This window comes from Macaca mulatta, chromosome 8 (assembly GCF_049350105.2).
Source record: "Macaca mulatta isolate MMU2019108-1 chromosome 8, T2T-MMU8v2.0, whole genome shotgun sequence".
NCBI lineage: Eukaryota > Metazoa > Chordata > Mammalia > Primates > Cercopithecidae > Macaca > Macaca mulatta.
Window position 1 is genome coordinate 140,163,642 of NC_133413.1, and position 13,393 is coordinate 140,177,034.

Sequence of the window (13,393 nt, forward strand, 5' to 3'; positions counted from 1 at the left end):
TCAGTCACGTAGTTAGACAACAAGGAACCTGAACTGCAAAGCTCCCTCCGAAGGACACCCCTTTGTACAGTACAGGCTTAACAAAGTCAGTATTTATTTTTGTCTTTTGGAAACACTTGTGCGATGTGAGCCAATTCCTCTAATAACTCTCTTCATAGATATATGGTTCTGTCTTTCTGGAGAACCCTAACTTGATATTTCTATTATTCTCACTTTTTTTTTTCCCATTCCCTAGAGAAGAATGGGCTCAATCAACATATGTCAGAATGGGACAGCAAGGAAGGCAGACGTCAGCTTCAGGGGCAGGGACAAATCCAAGGGCCAGGACCCTGGGAAGCACCTCTGAAATGCCTGGCTGTAGGAATCTGGACATCTGTACAAGCGGAATTAATGTTTTTAACACCTCCTTTCTGTCAAGCACCTTGCATATATTGTATAATCCAATCTTACAACAATATCCTAAAGATAAAGCAAAAGGACAAAAAAAAGTCTTGCCCCAAACCCATTCCCTTTCCATTTATTCCCTGTAGGCTTACAGGAATCAGTGAAGTGCCTGACGGCGGAGAAACTGTGTTAACAGGATTGCCACACCTATAACTTCTGAGTAACATCCCAGAACTGACACACAAAATAGTCCCGTTCCTTTCCATTGATAGTATTCACAATGCATTTATTTTACTTTTGCCTCCTCTAATATTCATAAAAGTCCCATGCCCTCCCTTCTCAGTCTTAGGAATCTTATATGCAGCCCATTGAGAACCTAGCTTAGAGCTGTACTTTCTGCATACCACCCCCAGACAAGATTTACCAAAATGGAGTCTTACTTCCTATCATTTACATTGTAAAACCTACGGACTTGAAATATAAAATCTTAATTACATATGCCACTCCTCCATGCACCAACATGCTGAGGGTCCTGCTTCAGGTAAGGTTCCTTGATTGATGATATTCTGTATACCTAGATGTGCCAAGAGGGTGAGCCGTCCCTGAGGACATGGAGTTTCACATTTATGTTCATTTGCTTCACCATAGTAACTGATATGGTTTGGCTGTGTCCCCACCCAAATCTCATCTTGAATTGTAGCTCCTATAATTCCCAAGTGTTATGGGAGGTACGGGGTGGGAGATAATGAATCAAGCGGGCAGTTTCTCCCATACTATTCTCATGGTAGTGAATAATGGTAGTGAATAAATCTCATGAGATCTGATGGTTTTATAAGAGGTTTCAAGGGACAAATGAAAAGATTTCTCTTTTCATTTGGTTCTCATTCCCTCTTCACCTGCATCTTTTTTCTTTATAAATTACCCAGTCTCGGGTATGTCTTTATCAGCAGCATGAAACCGGACTAATACATTTTACTATTTATATGCATGCCATAATATCATGTCATATACCTTAAATATACAAAATAAAATATATTTTTAAAAAAAAAACAAATTTCACATATCAGAACCTCCTAGACCTCACCCTATGCAACTCTACCTTTTGCTGATTGATTTGCATCCTTTTGCTATAATAAAATGTAAATGCAAGTATGACACTTTCAATGAGTTCTGTGAGTTGTGTCAGTGAATTATTGAACCTGAAGATGTAGTGAGAAACACCAAGTTTCTAGCCAGCTGGTCAAAAGTGAAGATGTCCTGGGAACTCCCAAATTTGTAGCTGGTGTCTGAAGTGAGGGCAGTGCCCTGCATCTGCAAAATTCAGTCTGACTCCAGGTAGTTATTGTCAAAAGTCATTTTTCTGATCTCACAAAAGTGGTATTGGCTACAGTGACCCGGACTCACTGAAACATGTGCTTTGGGAAGAGAAAGAACGAGAGGGTGAGAGATGAATACTCATTGATTCCTGAATGGCTACCTAGTCCCTAGTGACCTGTGATACAAAACTGCACCCGTGCAGTGACCATTTATGATAGAAGTTGAGGATCTCTGTTTTCTGATTGCTAACTCTGATCTTAACTGATAAGAGTTAAGCAATGGAATTTTTCTCTTTTTGAGACAGTCTTGCTCTGTCACCCAGGTTGGAGTGCAGTGGCACGATCTTGGCTCACTGCAGCCTCCACATCCCGGGTCCAAGCGATTCTTCTGCCTCAGCCTCTAGAGTAGCTGGGACTACAGGTGCACGCCACCACTTCTGGCTAATGTTTGTAATTTTAGTAGAGACAGCTTCATTATGTTGGCCAGGCTGGTCCCAAACTCCTGACCTCAAGTGATTCACCCGCCTCGGACTCCCAAAGCACTGGGATTACAGACATGAGCCACTGAGCTGGGCCAGCAATGGAATTTAGGAAAGAGAGATCCAACTCCTAAGGGGGCTGCCTCATTGTAATGCATCAGGAAATGCAAAGTAACAAGAAAGAGCAAAACATACAATTCCTTGCTTATTGTGATCCATGGTTAAAATGGAAGAAATAGACAAGTCAAGCTTAGATTCTGGCTGGCCTGACTACAGCCTCAGGACTCAGGATTGTCATGGAAAGAATGTGCTGGGGCAGATCCTGATGCTGGATCAAGTTCAGATGCTGGCCCACTGGAGATATAGCCACTAGCCTCAAAGCCATTTCCAAAGGGAAAGGTTATGCTGAAACCTGGACAGTGAAGAAGACTGGTGTAGTTCCTAAGAGAATGGGGAAAAATGAAGAGGGTGAAATAAAGGAGAAAGAGAAAGGATGTCAGGCGTCTCATCCCAGCAGGGTGGAAATCTTTAAATGCCTATAAAGAAATGGAGTGAATAAAGCAGATGTTCATGGGCCAAAAAAAGCTCTTAATGCCACAGTCTTAGGATTTGGGATGGGAGCCCCTGCTGTTCCTCCAACAATGAAGAGTCTGCTTCATTCACCCTAGTTTGAAGGAATTAAGAAATCTGACCTCAGATCACCTGCCATGATGATCCCACAATCTAATCAGTACAAGGATTGACAAAAGGACCTGAGTTCCTTGAATGAATTCAGGGAGTTCACGTCAGAAGTCATTTCCAAAAGGGCAAAATCCCTTGATGAGGTGAGGGAACTCGGGTACAGAGAATGTTTAAAATTGTAGAAGGAGAGAGAGAGGCCGGGGCAATCATCCAAGACTGCCCAGACCTCCAGGTGAGCCCTCCTTCCCTTCCACATGCCATGACCTTAAGCACTGGAAAACACAGGTTTTAATCCAAAGTTTGCAGAGGAACAGAAACCATCTCATTTCATTTATAAAACAGTTGAGAAAAACTCATTTACCCTATTGTCTTTGTGTAAATAGAGTTTGGACAGAGCTGCTCATGCTGAGGATGAGCTTTACATGGCAGGGGAAGGTAGAGGGTGACAAGAGATTCCATACAAACACACTACAGGAAAAGAAGCGAGTAGAGGAATCAATTCAGGTAGAAAACATAGCTCAAGAAAAAGAATTGTTTTATGCCATGGAAGAATTTAAGATAAATACTTTAATAAGGCAAAACCTCAAACTGCAAAGATAAAACAACAGAAATACGTGAAGAGAGATTGCAAAGCTAAGGAAAGGAACTGAGATCACAACACAATATCTGAACTGATAAACTGGAAAGAATTATAGTTGACAGTTGAGTTATAGACATAGAGCAAAGACCTGCCGTGATCTCAGAGAATGCAGACGAAAAAAAATCAAAGATGCAGGAATTAGACAAAATAATATATGAGAGTCCTACAGGACAATTGGTACCTGTGAGGTAGAGAATCTAACTAATAGAATATGAAAGATATTTAATTATTATAAGAGGAAAAATTCCTAAAAGAATTGAATCTGCAGCTCAGAAGGCACAGTGTCCCAGGAAAAGTGACACAGAGTGACTGAGACACGGGTATTGCCTGATTAAAGTGCTTAACTTCAAGGATGAAGAAATAATTCTTCAGGCATACATTTAGATGTACATGCAAAGAGTTTGGGAAAATTTGACTAGCCTTGATCTTCTTCAAGGCATAAAGAAGTCAACAGGAGACCTTTGCATGGCTACAAAAGACTGAGGGCAAGAAGGTGTTACCTAAAAATATAATCTCTCCCCAAGGAGTTCTTCAAGAATAAAGGCAACAGGCAAAGTTTCTCAAATATGAAGGGACTTGGGGAGTGAAGCACTACTGAAAAAATTATTTGATCACAGCCATTCAAGGAATAAAATAAAATGACTGGTAGTTAGCAATGAACAAATTTAAATAGACTGGAAATGGTGGCTCACACCTGTAATCCCAGCACTTTGGGAGGCCGAAGCAGGCAGATCAGTTGAGGCCAGGAGTTCAAGACCAGCCTGGCCAACATGGTGAAACTCCGTCTGTACAAAAAACAAATACAAAAACTAGCCGAGTGTGGTGGTGCATGCCTGTAATCCCAGCTATTCAGGAAGATGAGGCACAAGAATCACTTGAACCTGGGAGGTGGAGGTTGCAGTGAGCTGAGACCATGCCACTGCATTCCAGCCTTAGTGACAGAGCGAGACTCTGTCTCAAAAAAAATAAAGAATTAACACTAAACAGACATGAGGAATATGGTTACACTCCTTGGCAATTTACAAATAATAAAATAATTGGAGATAGGAGATGATAGAAGAGCAAGATGGGAGAAGAACTCATTTTCTTGCCTTTTTTAGCAAAAAATAAGTAAACACTGTCTAAAAGTGAAGACATGACGTGAGCAATAAGGATTACTGGAATACACTGGAGTGAACTAGTGATAAGGCACTTGATTATTGTCATGTGGAAATGCAGGCCAAGGTGATTCTGATGAGACATCATATTTAAAATCTTGGTTGATGATTCTAGATGACAGGGAGCCTCTAAAGGATTTTAGGCAGAGGAGTGACATATAAAGGTTGCATTTTTTAAATTATTCCCCATGCCTGCTATGATAAGAGCCTCCAGGATTCAAGGAGAATTTGAAGAGAACAAGATGGTGGCAGGACAACCAGCTGGGAACACTAGACCAGCTGTCCAGGTGAGAAGAGGAGGGCTATAGTGAGTCGGCTAGACTGTGTTGATCGGGGATTAAGGAGAGAGAGGAGTCAAGGTGGACTCCCAGGTTTCAGCTTATGAGGCCAGGTGGCATTAGCAAATGACACAGAGAGCACAGAATGAGACAGATATATGACCAAGAAAATGTGATAAAATGTTAATAATGGAGGAATATGCACATACATACACACGTGGGGGCTAATATGAAACATCAGAATCACAAAATGTTTCAAGAAAAAGAAAAAAAACCTCTTCTATATCCTTCACCCATATTCCCCAATTATTAATACTTTATCACATTTACTTGGTCATGTATCCATCATCAAGTCAACTTACTTTTTGTTGCATTTCAATATCAGTTACCGTTATCAGTACACTTCACCCAAAACAATTCAAAATGCACACTGTTAACTAGAGTCAGTATTTGTTTTTATTATTTTGAAGTAAAATTTATACATAGTGAAATGCTTACATCTTTAACATACTATTTGAGGAGTTTTGACAAATATATAAACTCTTGTCGATATATAGAGTATTCCACCACCCCAAAACATTTCCTAAAGTCTCTACCCATTACTGTCTCTACTCCACCTGGAAATGCAGAGAGGCACAGCCCTGTCTCTTGCACCCATAAGGACACTCACAGCATAGACTGGGCAAGGGCCAGTATCTCTGGACTGACTGCCCATCAGGGAGAGCTTAGGCCTCAGCCAGCTGCTGTAGCAATGAGAGAGTCCCATAGAGGGCAGACAGGGGTATCTTTGCTTCTAGATCCCAGGTTGACCTGGGGTTATCCAGCTCCATCCTCAGGCCACACTCCTCCAGCAGGCCATAGGTGATGGCCAAACCCTCACTCTGGAGTGGGGCAAGGAGCTCCGGTTTGAGGGTGAAGGGAATGCTCCAGGGGTATCTGAAGTTCGGCTCCAGGATGCTCCTTACCTAGAAGAAGGATGATCAGACTCTACAGACCAGCCTTTAAGATCAGGAAGAAAAGGCTTCTGCCCAGCGTCCAGGGGCCATGCAGGATAACAGAAGGAGCAAGAGCTTTGGGATCCAGAGGACCAGAAGTAACATGCTCGTCATATCCTATGATCCGCAGATCAAGTTATGGGAAATCAGGGAGCATTGGTTCCACATCTATGAAATGGTGAAAATAAAACTCTCCTCGTAGAATAGTGGTGTTTTTATTTCTAAATGTATATGCACATATGTAAGAACACAGTAAATGCATATAAAGGTACGTATTTATATGTACATATACTTGGAGAGAGAAAAACAGAGAAATTAGCAAATCATAACAGTGTAACTAGAGCAGAAGTAATTAGCAAATGGTAACAGTGTGAGTAGAGCAGGAATATTATATCCCCTTAGTCCTCAAAGTCCTGTGCTCCCATATGGCTATTTTAGACCATTGGGGAATGCTGCAGAGATTGCCATGGAAGCTAAGACCCTCCTGAGGGAGGCTCATACCCACTGGACCAGGTGTCCAGAAGGACACTGCAGCTAGGGATTTCCCAGTGGCCACCGTTGGATAAGGACTCCCCTCCCAGCATAAACCTGTATCATCTCTTTCCTCAGAATCTTTCTTCTTACCTCTGGTTCCCTCACCCTCTTCCCTGAACTTCTGGCCCCTGGGAAGTTCTCACCAGTTCCTGTTGCTGAAGCAGGATCCTCATCTCCACAGAACAGGCCAGCAAATCGTGTTGGATGTCATTCAGCACTGAGGGTGGAGGACATGTGGGGAAAGACAGTAGTGAAGAATCCAGATTTTTCCTCCCACCATAAAGCAGGAGACTCCCTGAGAGAATAACTCCAAAGTAGAGGAATAAAACCCATTAGACTTAAAGGTCAAGCTCCCTGCCCTGGGAAGCCCTTCAGAATGGTCTCCAGGATGCTAAATAAGAGGGACCAGAGGATGGGATTCAGGGGCTGAAGGCTGGAATCACCCACCTCCAGTGATCTGTGGATGAACATAAACTGGTGACTTCCTAGGCCTTAAACTCATTCTGTATCATATGGCAAGTTATCACAGTGAGCCCTCTGACCTTAGAGAGAGCTGTGATGTAAGGACGAAAGATCATGGCATTCAAAGGGTTTTGGACACATGGCATCTAACACAGCTTTTTGGGGGTCTGGGGACCAAACTTATGATTCTCCCATTCTTCCCTTTAATTAATCTTACCCATTATGGCTTCAAGGAGATAAAGAATGGGGTCCTTTGGGTTAAACCATGCACGGTTTGAATCCTGTTGAAGTTTCTTTAGGATGGCACCACCAGGGCCATCCAAATGACCTGAGCTGTCCAATTCCAGCTATAGAAGACAGGTATTATTGTTAATAAATAATACTAATAACAGTAACATTATATAATTTTCCTGTGTCTACTGGTGATAACCAAGGGGTAGGGGTGAGGGTTCTCTACCTCCTACCGGGGTTTCCAAGCAGCCTCAGTAGTGGGGGTGGCACTTTCTGGCCCATTGTGCCCGGCGCCAGAGTCCCGAGCCTTTCTCATTCCCCTGGCATCTTGCTTATTCTTCCTCCCCCCTGTAACTTGGGAGTCGTATCTCCTAACCAATCCCATTTACAGCTTACCAGACCTATGCAACTGTGGAGCCCCTCACCATGTCCATCAGGTCCTGTAGAGCCCCTCTGTCTCCGAGCATGGCCAGGATACTATAGAACACGACATCCTGAACATCCTTTGAGAGCTGAGCCAGTGTCTTTATTTTCTGGAAAACCTCCTCTTGTAGATGCTTGAAATCTGCTCTCAGGCATCATCAATGCCAACCAGAAAGTGGGGCAAGTATTTGATTAGAACATCCTTGAAATGATAGCCTGTTTGCATGAATATGAGCCAAACTCTTCCATCCCTTTCAGCTACTAACCAAAATTGTCTCTGCTAATGGCACACTTGAGCTCTGTGGATAGAGCTGTCATAGAAGCTAAAAAAATGGACAATCCAGCATTCTGAAAAGAGGAAATAGGATACTGGGAGCAGAGATTGAGATTTTGAAAAGACATCATCACTAATGGAAGATAATGACAAAGTGGTCATTTCTAGGACATGTCAGGAATACTGTAAAATCTAGCACTGGGCTTTAGAGGCGAAAATCTTAGGTGCTCTGGAATCAGTTTCCATATTGGTTAAATGGGATGCTATGGGGATTAAAAGAGTTTATGTAGGCCAAGCATGGTTGCTTACACTGTAATTCCAGCTCTTTGGGAGGCTGAGATGGGGGGATTGCTTGAGGCCAGGAGTTCAAGACCAGCCTGGCCAACATAGTGAGACCCCATCTCAAAAAGCAAGAGAGAGACAGAGTTTATGTATGTAAGGCACTTGGCACATATAGGCTGCCCTTATTATCAGGCAACTTTGCCAGTATCCTCAAAGTCTATGAAGAATTAACCATGGGGTGGATGTTGGGGGCCATCTGTTTCTCCCAGGAGGCATCAGGCGCCCTCAGGGTGATCTGCTTGGGATGACAGATCACTGGATTGGAAGCTCCAATGAGGCAAGAATTTATGTCTGTTTGGTTCACAGCCATAACTTTCAAGTTCAGAATAATGCTTGTTGTCCAATAAGTCCTCAATAAACATTTGTTTGTTTCATGAGCAAAGTGTAAATTTGGAAGTGGATCTAGATTTCTGACTTGCATGGAAACCACCAATTTAGGTGCTCAGATTTGCAGCTCCCACCTAGAAGCCCCAGGTTTCCCCTTAATAAATACTTACTTTGCCAGAAGGGTTCCTCTATTCTTCCTAGAAGGAGAATCAAGTCATCATCTCACTTCCTCATCCCCCCAAATTTGCTTTTCAGATGTTTTGGAGGGTTCTGCTCTCCTACCACCTCCTCCCTCTCACTTAACTTCTTCCTGCCCCCATCACCATTCATCCCTCCATGTTCTCAGCCTTTCTGGACCCTTTCCATTCCATATGACCAAGGGCCAGTCCCTAGGGCAGTGGTGGCAAAGGCAAGGCAGGAGCAATCTGCCCTACTTACCCCATGTGTGCAGGATGGGATCCCCACCACCACCTCCAGCAAACTCACACTCACCTACTGGGAGAATGCAAACTTGTTCGTATTCTAAAAAGAGAAATGAAATTCCTCACCAAAGAGGCTCAAAGACTGGATTTCTCCAGTCTTCTGCCTTTCTTTCCCTGAACCCCTCTTCTCTATCTGTTCCAGCCCTTTTCCCAAGGGGCCAGACTCCAAGACCTTGGGTAATAGCACCAAAGGCAATCAGGTGAGTTTTTGTTGTGCAGATTGTCCTGGGAGGGGAGGGCCATATTCCACTCACTTGGCAAATGCCCTCTCAAAAATTTCGGTTTCAGAAATAGCTCTGGAAAGAGAAAGAAAAATGTTTACTCACCAAACGTTAGTCTACCCCTACTTTTCCTCTTCTACTTCTTTCCCTCTTGGTCTCACCTCTAACTCCTCTATCCTCCCCTTATTTCCCACATGTACCATCAGTTCAGTTGAAGAACTTCCCTAGAGAGATGGATCCCCAGGCAGCCTCTCTCCCCAACAGACTCACACCATTCCCAATGTTCAAAGGAGAAAGCCTGGTTTCCCTGTGGCCCCAGGGGACAGTGGCTCAGTCAGAGGAAGGGGTCAATTGCAGGAAATGGAGGAGCCTGATTGGGGGAAAGTTCTCTGTGGGTCTGTGTGGGCTGAGCCCAAGCAGGTCTCTTGTGGGAATTCAAAGGGGGTCAGGGATCAGCAATGCCTCAGTTCTAGGCAAAAAAAACTGCCAGAGGAGGATGAGCGAGATGGTGCAATAGAAGCGTACCTGGTTCATACACCCCACACAAACACCAAATTTTAACAACTGTCTGCACAAAGAAAAGCACGATCATAGAAGCAAAAATCAGGTGAGTAATCACAGTACCTGGTTTTAACTTCATATCTTTGGGCGAGGCATTGAAGAGGGTTGGAGAGATAGTATGAAATGATGGTAGCCACTCCTCACTCCTCGCAGCACAGGAGACTAGCCTCTGGGAAATTTTGTACTCTTGGGAGAGAGGGAGAGCACAGTGACTGGGTGAAAAACTTTACATTGAACTCAGTACTGCCTTGTCATAGCAGAGAGCAGAGCCAGGCTGGGCTCAATCAGTGCCAGTGCACAAAGGGAAAATTTGGATAAGACCCAGTCAAAGGGGAATTGCCCATTCCTTCTTTCAGAACTCAAGTTTCATGGCAAGCCTCACAAATGCCAGCCAGAGTGCTCTGGAGTCCTAGGTAAACTTAAAGGTCAGTCTAGGACAGAAGGACTGCAATATTTAGGCAATTTCTAATGCTGAGCTGGGCTCAGAGCCAGAGGACTAGAGTGACATGTGACCTAAAGAGATACCAGCTGGGGTGACTAAAAAAAGGTGCTTGTGCTACCCCACTCCCAACCTCAGGCAGTGCAGCTCACAGCAATGAAAGTGTTTCATTCCCTTTGTTTAAGTGGAAGAGAGTGAAGAGTAGAGAGGATTCTGTCCCGCATCTGGGATGCCATCTCAGCCACAGTAGGATAGGAGACTAGGTAGAGTTGTGAGGCCCCCGTTCCAAGCCCTAGCTCCCGGACAACATCTCTAAACACCCCTGGGTGAAAAGGGAACCTACTGCCTTGAAGGGAAGAACACAGTCCTGGCAGAATTCATCATCTGCTTAATAAAGAACCACTGGGCCCTAAATAACCAGCAGCAGTACCCAGGTGGTATGTAGTGGGCCTTGGGCTCTGAGATGTACTGACCAAAGTTGTGACCCAGCATATTCCCAACTGTGGTGGCTATGGTGAAAGACTCCTTCTATTTGAGAAAAGCAGAGGGAAAAGTCAAGAGGAGGCTTTGCCTTGCATCTTAGGTACCAGTTCAGCCACAGTGGTGTAGTGCACCAAGCAGGCTCTTGGGGCCCTCAAGATCAGGTCTAGGGTCTTCAACAGCATTTCTGGACCTGCCCTGGGCCAGAGGAGAGCCCATTTCCCTAAAGGGTGAGACCCAGGCCAGACAGCATTTACCACGAGCTGACTGTTGAGCTCCTGGGCTGTCAGCAAACATATGCAGTGGCCTGGCAGAACCCCTCATGGGCCAGTGGTAATGGTGACCACAGAGAGAGCTTCTCTACCTGTGAAAAGGGGAGGGAAGAGTGGGAAAAACTTTGTCTTGTGATTTGAGTGACAGCTTAGCAGTAGTAGAGTAGAACATAAGGTAAATTTATAAGATTTTTTACTTCAATCCCTAGCTGCCAAACAGCATCTCTGCACTTACCCAGGTCCTGGGAAAACTCAGTGCTCTGAAGGAAGTGAAAAAACCTCACTGGTTTTGTCACCTGCTGATTGTAGAGCCCTAGGGCCTTGAGTGAACACAGGTGGCAGCCAAGTAGTGGTTACAGCAGGCCTTTGGTGAGACCCAGTTCTGTGCTGGCTTCAGGTCTAACCCAGTGCAGTGCCAGTGGTGGTGGCCACAGGGGTGCTTGCATCACCACACTCCCAATTCCAGGTGGCTCAGCAGAGAGAAAGAGAGACCCCATTTGTTTGGGGGAAAGTAAGGGGAAAAAGCAAGAGTCTCTGCCTGGAATTCCAGGTAATTTTTCTGGATCTTATGCAAGACCACCAAAGCAGAACTTCTATGAGTCTAAAACAACCACAGAGATATTCAACAGGAAGTCCAAGTCCCTTTGAATACCTGGAAAGCCTTCTCAAGGACAGGCACAAACAAGCCCAGACTGAGAAGACTACAATAAATACCTAACTTGTCAATGCCTAGATACCAAAAAACACCTACAAGAATCAAGATTATCCAGGAAAATATGACCTCACCAATGAACTAAACAAGGCACCAGGGACAAATCCTGGGGAAAAAAAGAGACATGTGACTTTTCAGATAAAGAATTCAGAATAGTATTTTGAAGAAACTCAAAGAAATTCAAGATAGTATGAGAAGGAATTCAGAATTCTATCAGGTACATTTAAAAAAGAAATTGAAATAATTAAAAAGAATTAAGCAGAAATTCTGGAGTTGAAAAATGCAATTGACATACTGAAGAATGCAAGAGAGTCACTTAATAATAGACTTGACCAAGCATAAGGAAGTATTAGTGAGCTTGAAGACAGCCTATTTGAAAATATACAGTCAGAGGAACCAAAAGAAAAAAGAATAAAAAGCAATGAAGCACACACATATGATCTAGAAAATAGCCTCAGAAAAATCTGAAAGTTGTTGACTTTAAAGAGGACATAGAGAAAGAGATAGGGTAAGAAAGTTTATCCAAAGGAATAACATTAAATAATTTCCCAAACCTATAGAAAGATATCAACATTCAAGTACAAGTAAGTTATAGAACACCATGCAGATTTAACCCAAAGCAGACTACCTCAAGGCGTCTCATAGTCAAAGTCTCAAAGATCAAGGATAAAGAAAGGATCCTAAAGCAGCAAGGAAAAAGAAACAAATAACATACAATGAAGCTGCAATATGTCTGGCAGCAGACTTTTCACTGGAAACCGTACAGGCCAGGAGAGAATGGCATGACATTTAAATTGCTGAAGAAAAAAAACTTTTATCGTAGAATAGTGTAACTGGCAAAAATATCCTCCAAGGATGAAGAGAAATAAAGACATCTCCAGACAAACAAAAGCTGAGTAATTTCATCAACACCAGACCTGTCTTATAAGAAATGTTAAAGGGAGTTCTTCAGTCTGAAAGAAAAGGACATTAATCAGCAAGAAGAAATCACCTAAAGATACAAAACTCACTGGTAATAGAAAGCACATGGAAAAACATAAACATTATAACACTATAATCGTGGCATGTAATACTCAAGCAGAAAGACTAAATGATGAATGAATCAAAAATAACAACTACAACAACTTTTCAAGACATAGTACAATAAGACATAAAGACAAACAACAAAAAGTTAGAAAGTGAGAAGGTAAAGTGTAAAATTTTTATTTTATTAGGTTTCTTTTTGCTTACTAGTTAATTTGCTTATGTAATCAATGTTAAGTTCTCATCAGTTTAAAATAATGGGTTATGAGACAGTATTTGCAACTCTGACAGTAACCCCAAATCAAAAATCTTACAATGGGTACACAAAACATAAAGCAGAAAATAAAACACCACCAGAGAAAATCACCTTCCCTAAAAGGAAGGCCAAAAAGAAGAAAAGAAGGCCACAAAACAAACAGAAAACAAATAACAAAATGGCAGGAGTAAATCCCTATTTATCAACAATAGCATTAATTGTAAATGGGCTAAACTCATCAATCAAAAGATGAAGAGTGGCTAAAAGGATTAAAAAAAAAAAAAAAAAAAAAACAAGATTCCATGATCTGTTGCCTACAAGAAACACACTTCACCTATAAAGATACACATAGACTGAAAATAAAGGGATGGAAAAAGATATTCCATGCTAAAGGAAACCAAAACAAAAGGCAGAAATAGCTATA

The 13,393-nt window shown here is 42.8% G+C and overlaps 1 protein-coding gene across 1 annotated transcript in view; it reads right to left on the minus strand.

The window, feature by feature from the left end:
• Window positions 1–5,373: 5,373 nt before the first annotated feature.
• Window positions 5,374–13,393, minus strand: part of GSDMC (gasdermin C) — a 38,568-nt gene continuing 30,548 nt past the window's right edge. The window contains exons 7-14 of the mRNA XM_028852908.2: window positions 9,851–9,973; window positions 9,260–9,301; window positions 9,016–9,045; window positions 8,694–8,720; window positions 7,583–7,722; window positions 7,144–7,273; window positions 6,608–6,681; window positions 5,374–5,900 (exon numbers count right to left, since the gene is read on the minus strand). Coding sequence (XP_028708741.2) covers window positions 5,661–5,900; window positions 6,608–6,681; window positions 7,144–7,273; window positions 7,583–7,722; window positions 8,694–8,720; window positions 9,016–9,045; window positions 9,260–9,301; window positions 9,851–9,973 — 806 coding nt within the window. The 3' untranslated portion in view covers window positions 5,374–5,660. The remainder of the gene's footprint in view (window positions 5,901–6,607; window positions 6,682–7,143; window positions 7,274–7,582; window positions 7,723–8,693; window positions 8,721–9,015; window positions 9,046–9,259; window positions 9,302–9,850; window positions 9,974–13,393) is intronic.